We start from the raw sequence: 19,157 nt of genomic DNA, 5'->3' as shown, positions 1-19,157 counted from the left end.
GAAGGGGAGGGGGAAGGAGAACATGAGGGGTCAGGACGGTCGAGTTGGGGGAAGAACAGAGAAGGAGAGCAAGGAAAGAGATACCTTGATAGAGGGAGCCATTACGGATTTAACGAAAAATCTGGCAATGTCCAAGAATCCACAAGGATGATCTGAACTCAGAATCTAAGTAATAATAGTGGAGAGGCTACCTTAAGTGCCCTTCCCCTATAATGAGATTGATGACTACCTTAAATGCCATCCTAGAGCCTTCATCCAGTAGCTGATGGAAGCAGAAGCAGACACCCACAGCTAAGCACTGAGCTGAACTCCTGGAATCCAGTTGCAGAGAGGGAGGGGTCAAGACCACACTGGGGAAACCCACAGAAACAGCTGACCTGAGCAAGTAGGAGCTCACAAACCCCAGACTGACAGCTCGGAAATCAGCATAAGACAAAACCAGACCCCCTGAATGTGGATATCAGCTGGGAGGCCTCTGGGGGTGGAACCAGTATTTATCCCTAGTGCACAAATGGGCTTTGGGAGCCCATTCCCTATGGAGGAATACTGGGGGGGGGGGGTTAGTTATGTAAAAATAAGATTGTTTTTAATTTAAGTAAAAATTAATTTAAAAAATCAGCCAGAAAGGAAAGTACCTAGCTGTTGTTGGTAGCTCTGTGTATACGTGTGTGTGTGTGTGTGTGTGTGTGTGTGTGTGTGGTGTGTACATGTGTATGTGTATGGTGTGCCTATGTGCACATGTGTATGCATGTATGTGTTGTGTGTGTATATGTGTGGTGTATGTGTGTGCGTGTTGTGTGTACATGTGTGTAGTGTGTTTTGTGTGTGCCATGAGAACCAGATGTTGTTTATTGTCAAATGTCTTCTTTTATTCCTCTCCATCTTATTTTTTAAGGTAGGGTCTTTTCCTGAACCTGGAGCTTGCCATTTCGACTAGACTGGCTGGGCCTCAGGAACCCTGGGATTCACATGTCTCCCCCGCTCCTCCCCCCACTGCTAGAATTATAGTTGTATGCTGCCATGCCTGGCTTTTTAAGTGGTTGCTGGGGATCCAAACTCGGGTCTTATGCTTACACAGTATTTCTCTCACAGAAGCCGCTCTGGAGTTTAAGGCCAGCCTCGGCTACCTAGCAAGTTCCCGGCCACTGTGGGTTACAGAGTGAGACCTTGTTTCAAAACAAAACAAACAACAAAGCAAAACAAAAAGTCCAAGGGGGGGGGAAACTCTGCCCACCTAATTTCCATTTAAGGAGTATAACATCCAGGCATTTTAAGAAAAAGACTGAGAATAATTGCCAGGCAACGACTTTCACCAACATGCTACAAGTAGATATATTTCATAAGAAAGAAAGCAGAAACAAGAAAGAGTGGAATGCAAGAAGAAATGGTGAATAGAGGAATTTATAGATACATTAGTAAGGCTGGAGATACATTAGTGGCTTAGTTGGCAGAGATTTAAAGGAAAAAGACTAGTTGCAGGAAGCCCAGGTTCTATCTAACTGGGTGTGGTGGTCCACACCTGTAACCCAGCACTTGGGAGATGGAGACTGGAGGATCAGAATTTCAAGGCCATTCTTTTATTAAGTACACAGTGTTCTGCCTGCACGCCAGAAGAGGGCACCAGATCTCATTACAGATGGTTGTAAGCCACCATGTGGTTGCTGGGAATTGAACTCAGGACCTCTAGAAGAACAGCCAGCCAGTGCTCTTATCTTAACCTCTGAGCCATCTCTCCAGCCCCTTAAAGGCATTCTTAACGCTCCTGTCCTAACACAGGACAAAAAAAAAACCACAAACAAAAAAAAAACACACAAAACAACAACAAACAAACAGCAGCAAAACAAAACAAAAAACAGAAAGTAAAAGAAACGAGAGTGAATCTAAACAAATCGTGTTCAGAGGGTGATGACGGTAGACTACCTATAATGATGGTGGTGATGAATCTTAGTGGGGTTAAAGACAGGTTAAAACCAAAATACCAGATTGAAACATAGGAACTGGGAAAGAGTGTTGGCCTGTGCTAAGCCATTTCTATTTGCTAGAAAAGCATGGTGACTGCAGACTTAAAGATCGAGGAATACAGCTGGGTGTGGTGGCACATACTTTTTTTTTTTAACTCCAGCCCTTGGGAGGCACAGGTAGATAGGTCTCTGCAGTTTGAGGCCAGCTTGTTGTACATAGCAAGCTCTAGGTTAACCAAGGCTATACAATGAGACCCTAGCTCAACAACAACAGAAAAAAAAGAAGGAAAAGAATTGTAGAAAAATGTACAAGGAGACTAGAAAGAGTAGCTTTTACACAATTGGCAGCTGGAAAGTAAAGAAGACCAGTAAATCCACAAATTGTGGCCTTTAAGTTGGCCCAACTACTTTACAGAGTAATTTGACAACAATTAGTAAAACTTAGAGGCACCTATTCCACGACCCAGAAATTCCCTTCTAGCTATCTGCCCTTGGGACAGTCAGCCACACACATGCCAAGAAGACATATATAGAACTGCCAGTTGCAGCATTTACTTTTTTATGGAAAACTGCAAGCGTTCCAAATGCCCACTAGAGGATGAAGAGAGCTACAATTTTAAGGTTTCCAGAGGAAGGTAGATAATGTAACATTATTTAGACAGATATCTAAACCACACAAATAAAAATTATGTAATTTCTGTGACTATATATGGACAACTCCTTTCTTTCTTTTGGGTTTTCGAGGCAGGGTTTCTCTGTGTAACAGCCCTGGCTATCCTGGGACTCGCTCTGTAGACCAGGCTGGCCTCAGACTCACAGGGACCTATCTGCCTACCACTGCTCCCCACGTGCTGTGATTAAAGGCATGCACCGCCATGCCTGGCTAAAGAACAACTTTCAAGGATGGTCAAGGTTGGGTTTTTCCAGGTCCCAGGGTTCTAATTCAAGTAAGGGCTGACACAGATCTGCAAAGTGCCAAGGAAACTGTTCAAAGCAAAGCAAACAGTGTGGACCAGAAAGAAATCCACGGGATCAGTGGTCCACAGGATGAGAGTCTGCACGGACCAGAAAGAAATCCACGGGATCAGTGGTCCACAGGATGAGAGTCTGCACGGACCAGAAAGAAATCCACGGGATCAGTGGTCCACAGGATGAGAGTCTGCACGGACCAGAAAGAAATCCACGGGATCAGTGGTCCACAGGATGAGAGACTGCATGGACCAGAAAGAAATCCACGGGATCAGTGGTCCACAGGATGAGAGTCTGCACGGACCAGAAAGAAATCCACGGGATCAGTGGTCCACAGGATGAGAGACTGTTCAAGGACCCTCAACTTTGACTTGAGGATTCCCTTTATGGGGTTCAGAGGAGTTTGGTTACTAAAGTGCATAATCAGAGTAGCTCTCTGTTTTGATTAATAGGTTATGTCATATAATTATTTTTCTTTTTTTTAAATTTACGACTACTACTTCTACTTTTTTTAAAATTTATTTATTATTAAGTATACAGTGTTCTGCCTGCACACCAGAAGAGGGCACCAGATATCGTTCCAGATGGTTGTGAGCCACCATGTGGCTGCTGGGAATTGAACTCAGGACCTCTAGAAGAGTAGCCAGTCCTCTTAACCTCTGAGCCATTTCTCCAGCCCCCATATAATTATTTTTCACATATGCCTTTCCATAATGCATCTGGTTTTAATTACAGAGGCACCCAATTATACACACACATAAGATGACAAATACAGTATTCTCCCTAAAACTTTACTCATGGACACAGCCTTACCCTTTTGTAAACTTTTCAGGTCGGACTGCCTTTCTACTCTTTCTACTCAGATGCATTGGGAATATATTTGTCTTTTATTATTGTTGTTGCAAGCCTAGCCTTTAACGGCTGAGACCTCTCTGCAGCCCTGTTGGGAATGCATTTGGATAAAAAACTTGATAGTTGTTAGGAGTGGAGAAACTTAAACTGCTGTTCAAAGAGTGGTGTATGTGTTCTGATTTGGGTAGGGGTCCATGACTGCTAGATGTGGTGTTTGAAGAGGGTTGTGTATGCATAGTACATTCAGGTGAAGGAACTAGGCTGCCAAGCACATTACAAGAGAGAAGGACTGTACATGACTAAACCCAAGCAGGATCCCAAATTGCTACACTACTCCCTGTGCTTACCTACCTCAGAATCAAATTTGGCAAGATATTAATTGTGCTGGAGAGATGGCTCAGTGATTAAGAGGCTGGCCGCTCTTCCAGAAGGCCTGGGTTTGAGTCCCAGAACCTATGTGGCAGCTCACAACCGTTTGTAACTCCATTCCCACCGTCCAGTGCCCTCTTCCAGCCTCCATGGGCACTTCCTACATGTGGGGCACAGATATAGAAATGCAGACAAATATGCTCACGCACCTTCAAATAAGTAAGTTTTAAAAACATAGTTGTAAAAAGTAAAATTGCTTCTGGGAGAGAGAAAGTCAGTTTTCTTTAATGATATGACTCCCTGGCAGGCCTGACCACACTCCAGGGCAGGCCCTGCTCCCAAGGGTGGGAGGACAATCCAAAATGGATTCGATTAAAAGATAAAAGAAGACAACTCACAGCTGGGGGGTTAATGAGGTGAGGGTGAAGGGGGTGGGCTTGGGAGGAGTGGGGGAAGGTAAACAGAATCAAAATGGATTGTATGAAATTCTCCAAGAATTGATAAAAATATAAAATTGGTTTCAAAGTAAAACGTAAAGAAGGCCAGGGAGGCAGCTGGGTAGAGGGACACTTGCCTACATGCACAAGGTCCAAGGTTCAGTCCCCAGAATCTAGGGAAAATAAAATGATATGAGCAGTCTGGGGTGCACACATTTGTCACATTAGCGCTTGAACTCTGCTTCTCTGCATGCTTGTTTTAATGGCCGCTCTGGGCATTTAGAAATAGGGTAAAGGGGGATAAATGGCTGCATCGGGCCTCAGGAAGGATGATCTCCTGGGATGGGATTGGGGTGAGACTGAGTCCTAAACCCTGTGATTATGAGGATTAACCCAGATCACCCCTCTAAGCTGATCACCTGGCTGACACGCCCAGCAGGTCTGACCTTTCAGAGACACAACCCTGAACTACAGCCCCCCTCCCCATACCCAAGCTCTTTCCTTCTGCCCCCTAACTTCACCCTCATCTCAACCTGGTCTGAACAGGGTTTGCCTCCTACTAAAGACTGGCTCAGGTCCTCCTTGAAAGCCCCCAGATCAACAATGAGTGATGATCTGCACCCCAGGAACCAGGGAGAGATTAGTCCCAATGCTCAAGATCCAGGCTCCCCTAAGGAGAGCTCGGACCCCTGGATGTCACAACCCACAACTTCTTTCTTTCCATTTGCCCACTGCCAACTGCTAATGTGACCTGTGCTGAGACAGAACCAGAAAGAGGTGCACAGGGCAGGGCCACCGAGCTCCCAAAGTTAGTCTCCTTTAGTTCCCCACGACTTTCCGTCATCTCTAACAATTACCACCGAGCTCCCAGAGTTAGTCTCCTTTATTTTTTTATTTTTTAAAGATTTATTTATTTATTTATTTATTTATTTATTTATTTATTTATTATGTATACAGTGTTCTGTCTGCATATCAGAAGAGGACACCAGATCTCATTATAGATGGTTGTGAGCCACCATGTGGTTGCTGGGAATTGAACTCAGGACCTCTGGAAGAGCAGTCAGTGCTCTTAACCTCTGAGCCATGAGTTAGTCTCCTTTAGTCCCCAAGACTTTCCATCATCTCTAACAATTACCTTGCTGCCCGAGCCTGGCCGGATGACCCGCAGGTTAATGCAGTTGGAAGATTCACTTCCTCATTTTGTTCCATGGGCCAGGGTTTTTGCTGGACGCTGAAGACACAAAGATGACTAGGACACTTGCCAACCTTAACAGCAAGGTCAGAAGAGCACAGCAGGGTATCTAACAAGGAAGGGATGGGGTGTCTAGAGACTCTCAACCCAGGGCTGAAATGGCTGATGAGCAGGGGCTATGCAGGCAAAGAAGTACTTCGTTCCTGCGGAACAGGGAGAGCTTGCGAGCCTGGCATCCGAGAAGGTGAACGCGGCCAATCCATGTCCAAACTTTAGGAATGAGACTGCAAGCGAAAGAACTAACTGGTGTGTGTACCCAGCTTAGAAATCGCCCCACAGTTTTGACTCGGGGTATCCACTTCTGACCTGAATGACACCTGCTGAGATGTCACATCTGCCTCAAGATCATCTCTTGAGTGAATAGTTGAAAAGGTGAAATAAGCCCTGTGGTTCCCTGTTAGAGGGAACATCAGTGGTGCCCACAGCCGCGGGGCGTGACTCAAAGGACAGGGGAGAGGACAGGTCTTGGTGACTGATGCAGCAGGGTTGAACTACGGAGGGCTCCTCCTAAGTCAGTCCTTGGCTCTGGCTTGGTGGGAATTCGGCAAAAGCAGCGATTACTGCCTTGTAGTTGGCACATCCAAGTCTCAGCTTCCCTACTCTCCAGCCCTGCAGCAGCTCTGCGGCGCGTGAGGCCACCGGGAGGGGATGGGCTCGGTGAGCTGCGGCCAAGGAGACGCTGGCCCTAACGTGTAGACTAAGGAAGAGGGCGCGTGTCTGCGCATTTGCAGGAAACAGACCATTCTTGCTCTTTTTTTTTTTCTCGGCCTCAATCACCAGGCAGGACCAGGCCCTGAAACCCAGAGCACAGAGGTCCTTACGAGCGGCTGACCCAGGGTGGGTTCTGTCGCCAGAACCAACCCATCTTGTCCCTCCTTGGGAGCATCCTTAAGACCCGGTAGCTCACGCCCGCTGTGCGGGCGCAGCAGACCCGGAGCTGCCTCGGGGGAGGCTTGGGCACTTCGTTAAGACGCACTGAGCCTCCAGTGCTGGTCCCTACCCGGTCCGGAGCCGCGGGGACAGGGAGGGTTTCCGGGCGGCAGCAGGCGGGCACCCGCGTCAGGTGGCCAGGCCAGGCCCCGCCCCCTCGGCCCGCCCTCTCTCCTCCCTGCGCACCGGGCTCCGGGTCTCCGGCCCCGCGGCTGCGGCTTCTGCTCGGGAGGCGGCGGCGGCGGCGGCAGCGGCCATGGAGGCAGGCGGCGGGGCCGGCGCGGGAGCCGCGGGCTGGAGCTGCCCCAGCCCAGGTCAGAGCCGCCCCTCCCTCAGCACCCCCATGCTCCTTCCCCCTCGGCTCTCCTTCCTCCTGACCCCCGGGCGCTCCGGGTGCTGAGTCGACTTCCTCCGCCCTGGCCTCCACCTGCGACAGCTCTCCATCTTTCGACCTGGGGTGTCCCCTCCCTAGCGGTCACTCCCCAAGCGCTCCCCGCCTCGCCTCTCCAGCCGGACGGTGCTTCCAGCTCGCGAGGGGCGGTGGGGAGGGGGATCTCGAGCCCGCACCCTTCCAGTTCATGAAAGCTCTCGACCACGGGGTGAGGGTGGGCCGGGCGAGGTTTAGAGAGGGAGGGGAGGGGAGAGGAGAGGCCTGGGTTGGAGCACCTTCCCTCCAGGTCCGGCCGCCCCTCCCTTCCCTGCCTTGCGCCACCGCATCCTCCCAAACCCTTCTTTCTTAGTTCCCATCCTACCGCTCTTCTTGTGCCCCGAGATAAACACTCACCCTCTTTCTGTCTGGGCGAGGGAGGGGAGCCGGCAGCATCCTGGAGCAGAGGTGCTGAGGTTGGGCAGCGCCGGCCTGGGGTCCTCTCCTTAGGCGGAGCATGAGAGGTGGCGAAGGGAGTAGATTCACAGAGTGAGTCAGGCTCCTCCAGTAGGATTACAAATTTCGGGGCTCCCAGGCAAGAATCCGCGTCCCTTTCTTTCCCCTCAGCCCCCTGCCTCTTTCGGATCCTACAGTGCCTACTTTCTCCTGCTTACAGGACCCACGGTAACCACTTTAGGCTCTTATGAGGTATCTGAGGGTTGTGAGAGGAAGAAAGGCCAGCGCTGGGGGTCCCTGGAACGCCGTGGGATGCAAGCTATGGAGGGTGAGTTTTCTGGCGGAAAAAAAAAAAAAAAAGGCTTTCTATCTCCCATCACCCTACTCCCCAATTCCTTCCATCCTTCTTCCTTCCCTGACCCCAGACAGAGCTCTGAGCCAGGACATGGTCCTTCCGTCACTTCATCTCAGGCCCCTCCTCCCTGGTGGCAGAGCTCCAGGCCTGCCGTGGGCTCAGGCATTGATGGAAGTTCGGGCACAGTCCTTTGGGCTCCAGTCACCCAGCTAACCAGGTTGTGTGTCCTGGGGGACGCTGCCAGACAGACAGAGGTCCTGCTGAACAGAGCCTGGAAGCAGCCTTTCAGCGGGGTGCATGTTCTGGCTGCTTGCTGACCTGGATCCCAAGCTGTCTCTTATTTTTAAACGCCAGGACATGGGCGGGCGTGTGAACTGGCTTTCTGGTGCCACCGCTGTCAACTTTGAATGGAGCCTTGCAGCTTTAGTGAGAGAGGCTTAGTTAGGAGAGAACTAGGTGAAGTCAACTCGCCAACACCGCTCCCACGTGACAGGGCAGGGAGGACCAACACATTATCCAGGACTTCCTGTGAAGTGACCCGAGGCCCCTTTACAGTTCAGTACAGGCCTCCCCTAGAGACTCGACAGCATAAGGGGTCTCAGATGAACCGTATGCTGTTGGTATTAGAAGAGGAAAACCGGAGATTCAGAATTTAAAAACAAAGCAGTCTCCACCAAGACAAGATTGCTATTTACAGCAACTGCATTGCAGCAAAAGGAGTGCTCACCAACCCGAAAGGTGGGACCAGTACCAATTCAAGAGTTTTGTTTTGGTTTGGTTTTTTGTTTGTTTGTTTTCTAAGACAGGGTTTTTATGTTCTATGTGTAGCAGTTCTGGCTGTCCTGGGACCGGCTCTGGAGACCAGGTTGGCCTTGAACTCACAGAGACCTGCTTGCTTCTGCCATCCAAGTGTTAGGACCTCACCTGGCTCCAATTCAGTGTTTGCTTGTTTTTTTTTAAATGATTTTATTTTTACTTTATGTGCATTGGTCTTTTGCCTGTGTGTATGTCTGTGTGAGGGTGTCAGGTCCCCTAGAATTGGAGTTACAGACAGTTGTGAGCCACCTTGTGGGTGCTGGGAATTGAACCTAAGTCCTCTGAAAGAGCAGTCAGTGCTCTTAACTGCTGAGCCATCTCTCCAGCCCCTCCAATTCAGTTTTTAAAATAGGTTAACAGTACTGGAGAGATGGCTTAGTAGTTATCCAGTGTTTGATTCCCAGCACCCACATGGGAGCTCACAACCATCCTATAACTCCAGTTCCGGGAGATCCAACACCCTCTACTGACCCCGAAGGCTACTGCATGCACACGATGGACAGACATACAAGCAGGAAAAACACCCACATGCATAAAATAAATAAATAATGCTTCAAATGTGTTAAGATGGCAGACTTTCTGGCACATGCCTTTAATCCCAGCACTTGGGAGGCAGAGGCAGGCGGATCTCTGTGAGTTCCAGGCCAGGCTGGACCGACAGCCTCCAAAACAATACAGAGAAACCCTGTCTCGTAAAACCAAAAAAAAAAAAAAAAAAAAAAAAAAAAAAAGGCAGACTTTCTGTTATACATGAGTTCAGCTTCAGACTTAACCCTGAAAACCAAAACCAACTTGGGTCAACAGGAAAGAGGTGGACCTCATGGCACCCAACAGGAAAAACATAAGTGTAGAAATTTTCAAAAAGTTATTTGACAGCATCCATTTGAAAGGGCTCCCACATGTATCCAGTAAACAGCTCAGAACCATTTCCTTTGAATGTTTTCTTCTCTACCTACAGGCCACGACGGTGTGTTCCTATTATGAAAAGGCCAATATTTTGCAAGCCACCTGGATGTGGGTTTTTTTGTTGTTGTTTTCCCAATCTTTCCTGATTTGGCCTAAATACGAAGCTGTGTCTGAAAGTCTGAATCCTTTCTTAACTCCTTGTCCCACTACCCAGTGACCATACTAGAAGTGCCAGGTGTCCTCATGCTAGCTTCTTGTAGATGAGCCAGCATGCTGCTGTAAAGGCAGTAGACATTCAATACTAGGAGCTTGGAAGTGGGAAAGGGTGCTTCCAAATTTGACCCACCAGAGCCTCTGCATGAGTTAGGTCCAGCCCAGGGGAACCTGGGAAGACACCAGGTGGCACTATTCTACAATCCAGTCCCTGGGGCGGTAAGGTGCAGGACTCTGGAAGGACTGTTGAGGAAAATGGGCATTGACTCTCCAGTGGGATGGTTGTCTCTCCTAGGGGAGGTGTTACTCCCAGCTCTGTATGAGGAGGAAGAGGAGGAGGAAGAAGAGGAAGAGGTTGAAGAAGCTCAAGTGCAGAAAGGAGGAGGTTTGGGTTCCCTGTCCATGAGCAAGCATCGGGGCCTGAGCCTCACAGAGACAGAGCTGGAGGAGCTGAGGGCTCAGGTGCTCCAGCTGGTGGCAGAGCTGGAGGAGACCCGTGAGCTCGCTGGGCAGCATGAGGATGACTCCCTGGAACTTCAGGGTGAGCGCCTGGGGCAGGGCAGGGGGCCTGGGCTCCAAGGCTCTGTGTTTCCCTGGTTCCCAACCTGATGTCCCTCTCACTTCAGGGCTCCTGGAGGATGAGCGGCTGGCCAGTGCCCAGCAGGCAGAAGTATTTACCAAGCAGATTCAGCAGCTCCAAGGTGAGTGCCCCCCGAGTCTAGAGAGACACCGGCCACCCTAAGTAAGCAAACCTAACTCAGTACCTTGACCTCGCTAGTCTTTGTTTTCCTACCCCTTTCTCTCCTCCTTGCCCCTCCCCCTCTCTTCTTGCCTTAATTTCCATCTTTGCATTCCTACATGGAGTCCTGCCTCCTTTTTCTCTTCCCAACCTCTCCCCCCTCCCCACATCCCTCTACACTTTGTTCTCCCAACCCAGGGCCAGGGATGGATGATCAAGATTGAGTTCTAGGCTTTATTTCTTTTTCTGGTTCCTCCAAGGGGGCCGTAGGATCGAGCAGGGAGCCAACAGGATATGACTAGAGGACACTCCATGTGTCTTTGAAGGAAACATATAAGAACATGAGTTTGTGCCCCCATGCTCTCTTCCAAAGCCTGTGTCCCTTTGTCTCAGAAAGCAGTAAGGCAGGTGTCCCAAATTCCACTGCACTACCAAGTAAAGAGGGAGCTTTTGTTATTTCTGTGGGCTTCCGGAAGGTTTTCAGGATCTGCCCTAGAAAACAGCAGGGACTCTGTAGAGAGAGCTGAGATCAAGCCAAATGGAAAGTATAAATGGAGGAAAAAAGGTCTGGAAGCTGTCCTGGTGAGAGCAAGGGATGTATAAGAGGAGAAGCAGAAGAGAAGGGTACAAGATGTAAGCAAAGGGAGATGCAGGAGAAGTGACAAAGAGAAGGGAAATGGCAGAGCGCCCAGCACGGGGATGGAGGAGCTCACGGGGATGGAGGGAGGGAGGTCACAGGGATGGAGGAGCTCACAGGGATGGATGGAGGGAGCTCACAGGGATGGAGGAGCTCATGGGGATGGAGGGAGGGAGGTCACAGGGATGGAGGGAGCTCACAGGGAGGGATGGAGGAGCTCACAGGGATTGATGGAGGGAGCTCACAGGGATGGAGGGAGCTCACAGGATGGAGGGAGGGAGGTCACAGGGATGGAGGAGCTCACAGGGATGGATGGAGGGAGCTCACAGGGATGGAGGGAGCTCCCAGGGATGGATGGAGGGAGCTCACAGGGATGGAGGGAGGGAGGTCACAGGGATGGAGGGAGCTCACAGGGATGGAGGAGCTCACAGGGATGGAGGGAGGAGCTCACAGGGAGAGATGGAGGGAGCTCACAGGGATGGAGGGAGCTCACAGGATGGAGGGAGGGAGGTCACAGGGATGGAGGGAGCTCACAGGGATGGAGGGAGGGAGCTCACAGGGATGGAGGAGCTCACAGGGATGGAGGGAGCTCACAGGGATGGATGGAGGGAGCTCACAGGGATGGAGGGAGGGAGGTCACAGGGATGGAGGGAGCTCACAGGGATGGAGGGAGGGAGCTCACAGGGATGGAGGAGCTCACAGGGATGGAGGGAGCTCACAGGATGGAGGGAGGGAGCTCACAGGGATGGAGGGAGCTCACAGGGATGGAGGGAGCTCACAGGGATGGAGGGAGGAGCTCACAGGGAGGGATGGAGGGAGCTCACAGGGATGGAGGGAGCGTGGGTGTTGCTTTCACAACATCTGAGCTCTTGGGCTTAGCTTTATCATGTACAAATTTTGCCAGCCTTGGACAGGTCACTCTAATCCCTGTGAGTCTCAGTTTCCTGTCTGTAAAATGGGGTTAACTCATTTGTCTGTCAGCTATTTGTCGAGATCCATTATATTTAAAGGACCAACAAAGAACACAGTTGACCAAACCCCTAAAGAGTAGATTCCAAAGCTGGGCAGGGTGGCAAAGGCCTGTAATCCCAGCATGTGGGAACTAAAGGCAGGAGAATCAGGAATTTGATGCCATCCATGGCTTCATAGTGAGTTCAGGACTATCTGGACTTCATGAGACCCTGTCTCATTTTTTTAAAGGAAAACATAAACAAGTTCAGTTGGAAATAAAGACAATTATGTATGAACTCAATATAGACCTGTGATATGTGGTTAGGAGAGAGATAGGAGTCAGTTTTACATAGATACCTTTGACAGGCCTTCAGGAAGATGGCACTTAAGTTGAGGAACAGGAAGGATCCAGACATTCAAAGATCTGATGGAAGGACCCACTGGGCAGAGGGAACTGAAGCTGCCAAGGTCAGGGGTGAGAATGGGCTTCATGTGTTGGGGGACAGAACCAAGGTCATGTGAAGAGCATGTGAAGGACTCTGGTGAGAGAAAGTTCCAAGAGAAGGCAGGGGCCTGGATACAAGAGGCCTTTTAGGTCACCTGACAGGGCTGACTTTCACCATAAGTGAAGTAGACACGACAGGAGGTGTTTTCCAAGGCTGCGGTGACTGATATGGTTTACATTTTTACTTTGGCTTTGCCTTTTTCCTCCAGTGTCAAGTGTTCTACCCCTGAGCAACACTCCTAGCCCTCCAAAAGAGCCCTTAAGAACCCAGGAGGAAAGCCGGGCGGTGGTGGTGCACGCCTTTAATCCCAGCACTCGGGAGGCAGAGGCAGGCGGTTCTCTGTGAGTTCGAGGCCGGGCTGGACCGATAGCCTCCGAAACAATACAGAGAAACCCTGTCTCGTAAAACAAACAAACAAAAAAGAACCCAGGAGGAGGAGGAAAGGGAGTCAAGCATGTTAGGAGTCCATTTAGCCAATTGTTTGCGTGAATTAAGGTAGTAGAAACGGAGATGGTTCAGAATATATTTTGAAGGTGGAGCCTTCATGACTTTACCCAGAGAAAATGGCTAAATAGTGGTGTCTGACAGGCATGGAAAAGGTTGGTAAGAAATGAGTTTGGGGACTTGGGAAACCATTTAAGAGTTTTTTTACTGGATGAGTTTGATGATCAAGTGAGTATGTGAAGAAAGCATTTAGATGTATGAATCCACAACTGGGGGAGAAACAAGGCCTGGAAATGAGATTTGGTAATTTTTTTAATTCAAACCTCAACTTTAAAAAATTATTTATTTTATGTATGAATATTCTGTCTGCATGTACACCTTTGTGCCAGAAGAAGGCATCAGATCCCACTAGAGATGGTTGTGAGCCACCATGTGGTTGCTGGGAATTGAACTCTAGTAGATCAGCCAGCGTTCTTAACTGCTGAGCCATCATTCCAGCCCATGATCAGGTAATTTTTCACATGCAGACAGCATTATAATCTATGGGAGACGGGCAGTCACACCAAGAGATACCAGAGGGGAGAGAAAGGCTCCATTCTCCTAACTAGAGGCCCAAGACAGGAGGACCGTACAAAAGACACGGTGATAGAAGGAACACCTGAAAGCCAGGAGCAGGACATGCGACAAGGAAGTGATGATCCACTGTGTGGAAAGCTGCGGAAGGCAGGTGAGGTAGCCTCTGGGGTTGGCAGGACGGAGAACCGGGAGACAGTGCAGATCGGACTGAACTGGAGAGAAAACAGGAGGTCAAACGAAGAGATGAGTACAGAACATGGTGATAACCACGTTAAAGAGAGAAATAAGGGACAGAGAAGCGAGACCAAGGGAGGTTTGTTTTTTTTTTTTTAAGGTAAGGAACCCTTGATCTTGTTTATACGATGAAAGAAAGGTCCAGTTGAGCCAATTATTAGTCCTTGCTTCGAAAAAGAACATTCTTTGCTTTCCGATATGGCGAAGTCTGAAAACCTGAAAGACCAGGGGGGAAAGGACTTGTTGCTAGATTTCATTGATTCCCAGGTTGGGGACTGCGGACCTCAGACCCACCCCCAAGCCCCGCCCCTCGGGGGGAACCTGCGATGGGTCCTGGCGCACGCGCGTTGCCCGTTTCCGCCAAGTGGGGGCGCTCGCGGCCTCAGAGGTACCTGGTGTTCAGAGGCGGTTCCGGCCGCCACAGCCCCCCCGGGGCGGCACCGGCGGGGAGGCGGGAGGCCCCCTGGGAGACCGCTTGTGGGGGGCCGGCGAGATGCAGGCCATAACCAGTAAGTGCGAGCCGCCTTCTCTACCCCCGCTGGCCGACGCCCGAATCCTCCCCTGCGCCCCGACCGCCCCAGCCCACAGTCAACCGGCGCCAGCTCCTCGGAACCTGGTCCCTCCCTGCCTTTCCTGGCCGGGCCTGGCTCCTCGCCACCCATCACTACCCTAACTCCCGTGATCCGAGAAGGCGGTTTACAGAGCCAGATTCCAAAGAGCGATCCTGTGAGGTTTGGGGGCTTGCTAGAGGGAGACGAGGCTCGCCTGCCCCCCAGGAGGCCCAGCCTGGGAGTTCCTTCACCATAGTGACCGGCTGACTCCTATGTGTCCCCCTCCAGCTAGACCGAGCTGTGTCGTGGGGTGCTGTAGTTGGCCTCCCCATCTCTTGGCGACGAACTTTATGAAGTCAGGGAACACTCTGATTTTGTTTCCTTCCTTTCAAATAGGAAATCGGGGCTTGGGGATGTAGTTCATTCAGTGCCTAGCAGACATGAGGTTCTGGGCTCAACCCCTAGTAAAAGAAATTTAAAATAAAAACAAAAAACCCAGGAAATTTATGCAGCCTAGTGCACATGCTTGATGGAGGCCTGGAGACCTCTTCTCCCTGAGGTGTCCTGGCCACTCAACAGTGATGTCTGCCATACATCCAAATAGGTCTTTTCTCCTTTCTCCCTGCTCCATACAGCATGGCACAGGCTGGGCTCACACTCCTAGGCTCAAGCAATTCTGTAGCCTCAGCCTCTAGAGTGCTGGGACTACAGGCATGTACAACTATTCCCTTAAGTCCTAGGTTCTCTTAAACATGTACTTTTGTCTACACAGAAGAAACGCAGTAAAAAATGAACAAATGAGTCCCTCCTTCACGCATGAACACAGTAAATATTTATTGAACTGCACTCTGCCAAGCACATTACCACATATGGTAGCCGTAATGGTGAACAAAACAGGCATGTTCCCTGTTTTCATAGTTTATATGTGAGGACGGAACCAAACGCAAGCGCACAGTTTAAGGAGCCATCAGAGCTTTGAGCATCCCTCTTCTGGAGGAGGCGGGGGAGATGGCTAGGGAAAGTCTGGATGTCTGGTAGAGTGAGCAGGGGATGGGACATGGGGCAGTGTGAAGTTCAGTTCTCTTTAATCCCTTAGTCCTGCCCCCACTTCTGAATTCTTACTGGAATCCCTGCCTTCCGCTCTGACTTGTGAGAGTTTCACCCATTCCAAATGGGTGACCTGCATCTAGAAACCAGAGAGGCAAAACTAGACGTGGTGGTGACTCATGTCTGCAATCCCATCACTTGGGAGGCTGAGGCCAAGGGAGCTCGAGACCAGCATGTACTACGCAATGAGACACTGTCTTAAAAACAACAAAAGAAGCCTCAGATGTTCCACAGATCTCGACACATTTGTTTTGAAAATTAAAATATGTGCATAACCACATGTAAAATGTAGAAACTTGTGAAAATCGAGCAACACAGGTATGATGTGGAGACTAAAATTCCTGCCACGTTATCCCACTCCTCCGAGGCAACTGCTATTTTTTAAATGAATTTTCTGTGTATGTGTGTACGTGTGTGTGTGTACGTGTGTGTGTGTGTGTGTAAATGCATATTCATGCTTATGAGTGTGGAGACTAAGAGTCAATGTCAACTGTCTGCCTTAGTCATTAGACACCTTAGTTTTTGAGACAGAGGTCTCTCACTGAGCCAAGAACTCGCTGATTCAGCTAAACAGGCTAGCCAGTAAGCTCCAGTGATCTTTCTCTGCCTCCTACCCCCTCCCCAGTCCCAAAGCTAGGGTAACTGACTCATGCCACTACCTACATCTGTGTTTTTATGTGGATCCTAAAGGCCTGAACTCAGGCCCTTATGTTTTCATGACAAGTGTGTTACCGACTAAGCCATTTTCCCAACTTTGAAGTAACTGGGGCCATAGATTCTTCTAGACCTTTTCCCTGTATTTTTTCTTTTCTTTTCTTCTTCTTCTTCTTCTTTTTTTTTTTTTTTTTTTTGGTTTTTTCAAGACAGGATTTCTCTGTATTGTTTTGGAGGCTGTCCTGGAACTCACTCTGTAGACCAGGCTGGTCTCGAGCTCACAGAGATCCGCCTGGCTCTGCCTCCCGAGTGCTGGGATTAAAGGCATGTGCCACCAACACCCGACCCTTTCCCTGTGTTTTTATTTTTATTATTATTATTATTATTTTTTTTTTTTTTGGTTTTTCAAGACAGACTTTCTCTGTGGCTTTGGAGGCTATCTTGGAACTCGCTCTGTTGACCAGGCTGGCCTTGAACTCACAGAGATTCGCCTGCCTCTGCCTCCCGAGTGCTGGGATTAAAGTCCCTGTGTTTTTAAATGTGTGTTGTATAGTGTCTGATTTTCTTTCTAGTCACTATGGCATGGGAACGCTTTCATATTTTTTTGTTAGTAAGAAGGTTTGTTTTTGACTTACTATTTTTGGAGGTCCAAAGTGACACTGAGTGGCTTCCGTTAAGGCTCTCTTGGAGAATAGCACCATTGACTCAAACAGTTGGAATTACAGTCACCATGTAGGTTAGTGTTCCATGTCTTACTGTTTTATGATGAGTTTCTTTTTTAACTTGACCTTGAATTCTAGATACGTGCTGTCTTTCACCCTGTGCTTTACCAGGCATTTGGAGTAAGGGGCAGCCTCTGAGGCTGTGAGTCTGAATTCACTAAGCTCCCAGGATGGGATTTTTGGAAAGACTTAGGACACTGGTAAAATACTGTCTATTAGATGTTTTGATTTGTTGAGATAGAATACTTAGCCCAGGCTAGACCCAGGTACACAGTACAGCTGAGAATGACCTTGAATTTCTGACCTTCCTGCTTCCACCTCTCGAGTTTTGGAATGACAGTGTGAGTCACCACACCTAGGGGGTCTTAGTTTTTAAATGACAAGTGGTTCTTTAGGCATGCTTAATACTATTCTGTTTGTTTATATTTTTGTTTTTTAGATTAGCGTACAAGGTGATGGGCTTTCTTACGGCATTTCCATGCAGGTGACACTAGTGTGTTCTCATAGCACTTCATACTTTTTGTTCACACTAGTCCACACTGATGCTGTGAGTGTAGGCCCTCAAAGTCTGCCCTTCTACCACAATTCACCACAGTCACTGTTAATCCCGCTTGAGTATCCTCTCATTCTGTACTTTATGATGCTCTACTTCTCTTGTGAGTCAAGTCTAGGTAAGTCGGCAGTAATTTCCAGACAAGAAGTAAGTCTGTCTTGAACTCGGTGCTTCAGGAACGTGCTTGACTCATTCACTTGTCTTCTTGACCATCAATCTTTGCGTTTTGCAGGTGAGCTGCAACATCTACGGGAGGAGATTTCCCTGTTAGAGCATGAGAAGGAAAGTGAACTTAAAGAAATAGAGCAGGAGTTGCATTTGGCCCAGGCGGAGATCCAGAATCTACGGCAAGCTGCAGCAGATTCTGCAAGCGAACACGAGAGTGACATAGCATCCTTGCAGGAAGATCTCTGCCGGTTGCAGAATGAACTCGACGACATGGAACGCATTCGAGGGGATTATGAGATGGAGATCGCCTCGCTCCGCGCAGAAATGGAATTGAAGACTTCTGAACCATCTGAGTTAAGTGTCTCAGAAGTCTCTGGGATACAAGGTATGACACCTTCTGTTTCTTCACAGAGTTGAGTAGAAGAGAAGACACTGTAGATAGGAAGGTGGTGGAAGAATGGTATTAGATTACACATTAGAATCCTCTGGAAAAAAAAAATCCCCATGTTTACTTTGAGACTGCAGAGAAAGACTCACTCAGTTGTTACATAACCAGTCCATGGTGGTGTAAGAATTAGTGCCATAGAGATGTTCCCTGGAGAGTTTTTTTTTTTTTTTTTTTTTGGTTTTTCAAGACAGGGTTTCTCTGTAGCTATGGAGCTTGTCCTGGAACTTGCTCTGTATTCCAGGCTGGCCTCCCTGGAGATTAACAGAGAGCTGTTGGGTACCCGTTGATTTGACTCTGGGAAAGTACTCCCTGGGGGAAAAAAGGTCTGGGGTGGATACAGCAGGACCTGTCACTGTAGAAAAGCCTTCTTGCTGCTGTGGCATCATGGCTCTTTGCCTGAACCTGTTTAGGCCTCTAGTCCTGAGTCTGAGAACCAAAATGGTAATTCTTAGGTTCACTTAGCCCTCCCCAGAGTAGAGACTTTGGAAGGCAGCAGATCAGAGCACAAGACAGCTGGAGAGAAAGAGAGATTATTTCTAGTAAGCATGTGGTTCTCAAAAGCTTCGAGCCCTGTTTGCAGACATCTCCCAGCTAGTTGCTAGGATTCATGACATCAGTGGGTTAACCTTTATTCTAGCCTGGATTTATGATCTGGGTATAATGGAGGCCCTACATTTGGCCAGGTCAAGCAGAGACAGTCAACAAGAAAATCAAAGAATTGAAAGTTTTCCAGCTGTACTAAGCTTTTCAGAGGCGTCTTTGGACCGGTGGTGCTAGGAGAGGGAGGCAGCACAAGGGAAAGGGTGTAGCTAGAGTGGACCCAGCCTGAGCCAAGAACTCAGCTCTAGCTGGGGTAGCAGGATCAACTTAGTCATCTGTTACCTCTCTCCAAGCCTTGTCTATATCTGGGATATGAAACCCAGCCTGGTTAATAAAGTCTTATAGCAGGATGGGACACTAGGACAGAAAAGGGGCCTAAGGAAA

The 19,157-nt window shown here is 49.0% G+C and overlaps 1 protein-coding gene across 13 annotated transcripts in view; it reads left to right on the top strand.

Annotated features, from left to right (window-relative positions):
* The first annotated feature begins 6,958 nt into the window (after positions 1-6,958).
* The window catches only part of Ccdc136 (coiled-coil domain containing 136), a 32,177-nt gene continuing 19,978 nt past the window's right edge, over positions 6,959-19,157 (top strand). For 7 of the 13 annotated variants that reach the window (XM_040728627.1, XM_040728622.1, XM_040728618.1 and 4 more), the window contains exons 1-5: positions 6,960-7,084; positions 7,814-7,921; positions 10,179-10,424; positions 10,510-10,584; positions 17,790-18,110. In XM_040728627.1, coding sequence (XP_040584561.1) covers positions 7,027-7,084; positions 7,814-7,921; positions 10,179-10,424; positions 10,510-10,584; positions 17,790-18,110 — 808 coding nt within the window. In that variant the 5' untranslated portion in view covers positions 6,960-7,026. Of the gene's footprint in view, positions 7,085-7,813; positions 7,922-10,178; positions 10,425-10,509; positions 10,585-17,789; positions 18,111-19,157 lie in introns of all 13 variants that reach the window. The other 6 variants (XM_040728625.1, XM_040728621.1, XM_040728628.1 and 3 more) reach the window with 1 other exon arrangement.

Source organism: Mesocricetus auratus, unplaced genomic scaffold (genome assembly GCF_017639785.1).
Source record: "Mesocricetus auratus isolate SY011 unplaced genomic scaffold, BCM_Maur_2.0 Super-Scaffold_100019, whole genome shotgun sequence".
In the NCBI taxonomy this organism is placed as follows: domain Eukaryota; kingdom Metazoa; phylum Chordata; class Mammalia; order Rodentia; family Cricetidae; genus Mesocricetus; species Mesocricetus auratus.
Note: the sequence above shows the minus strand (reverse complement) of the source record. Positions and strands in the feature narration are given on the sequence as shown.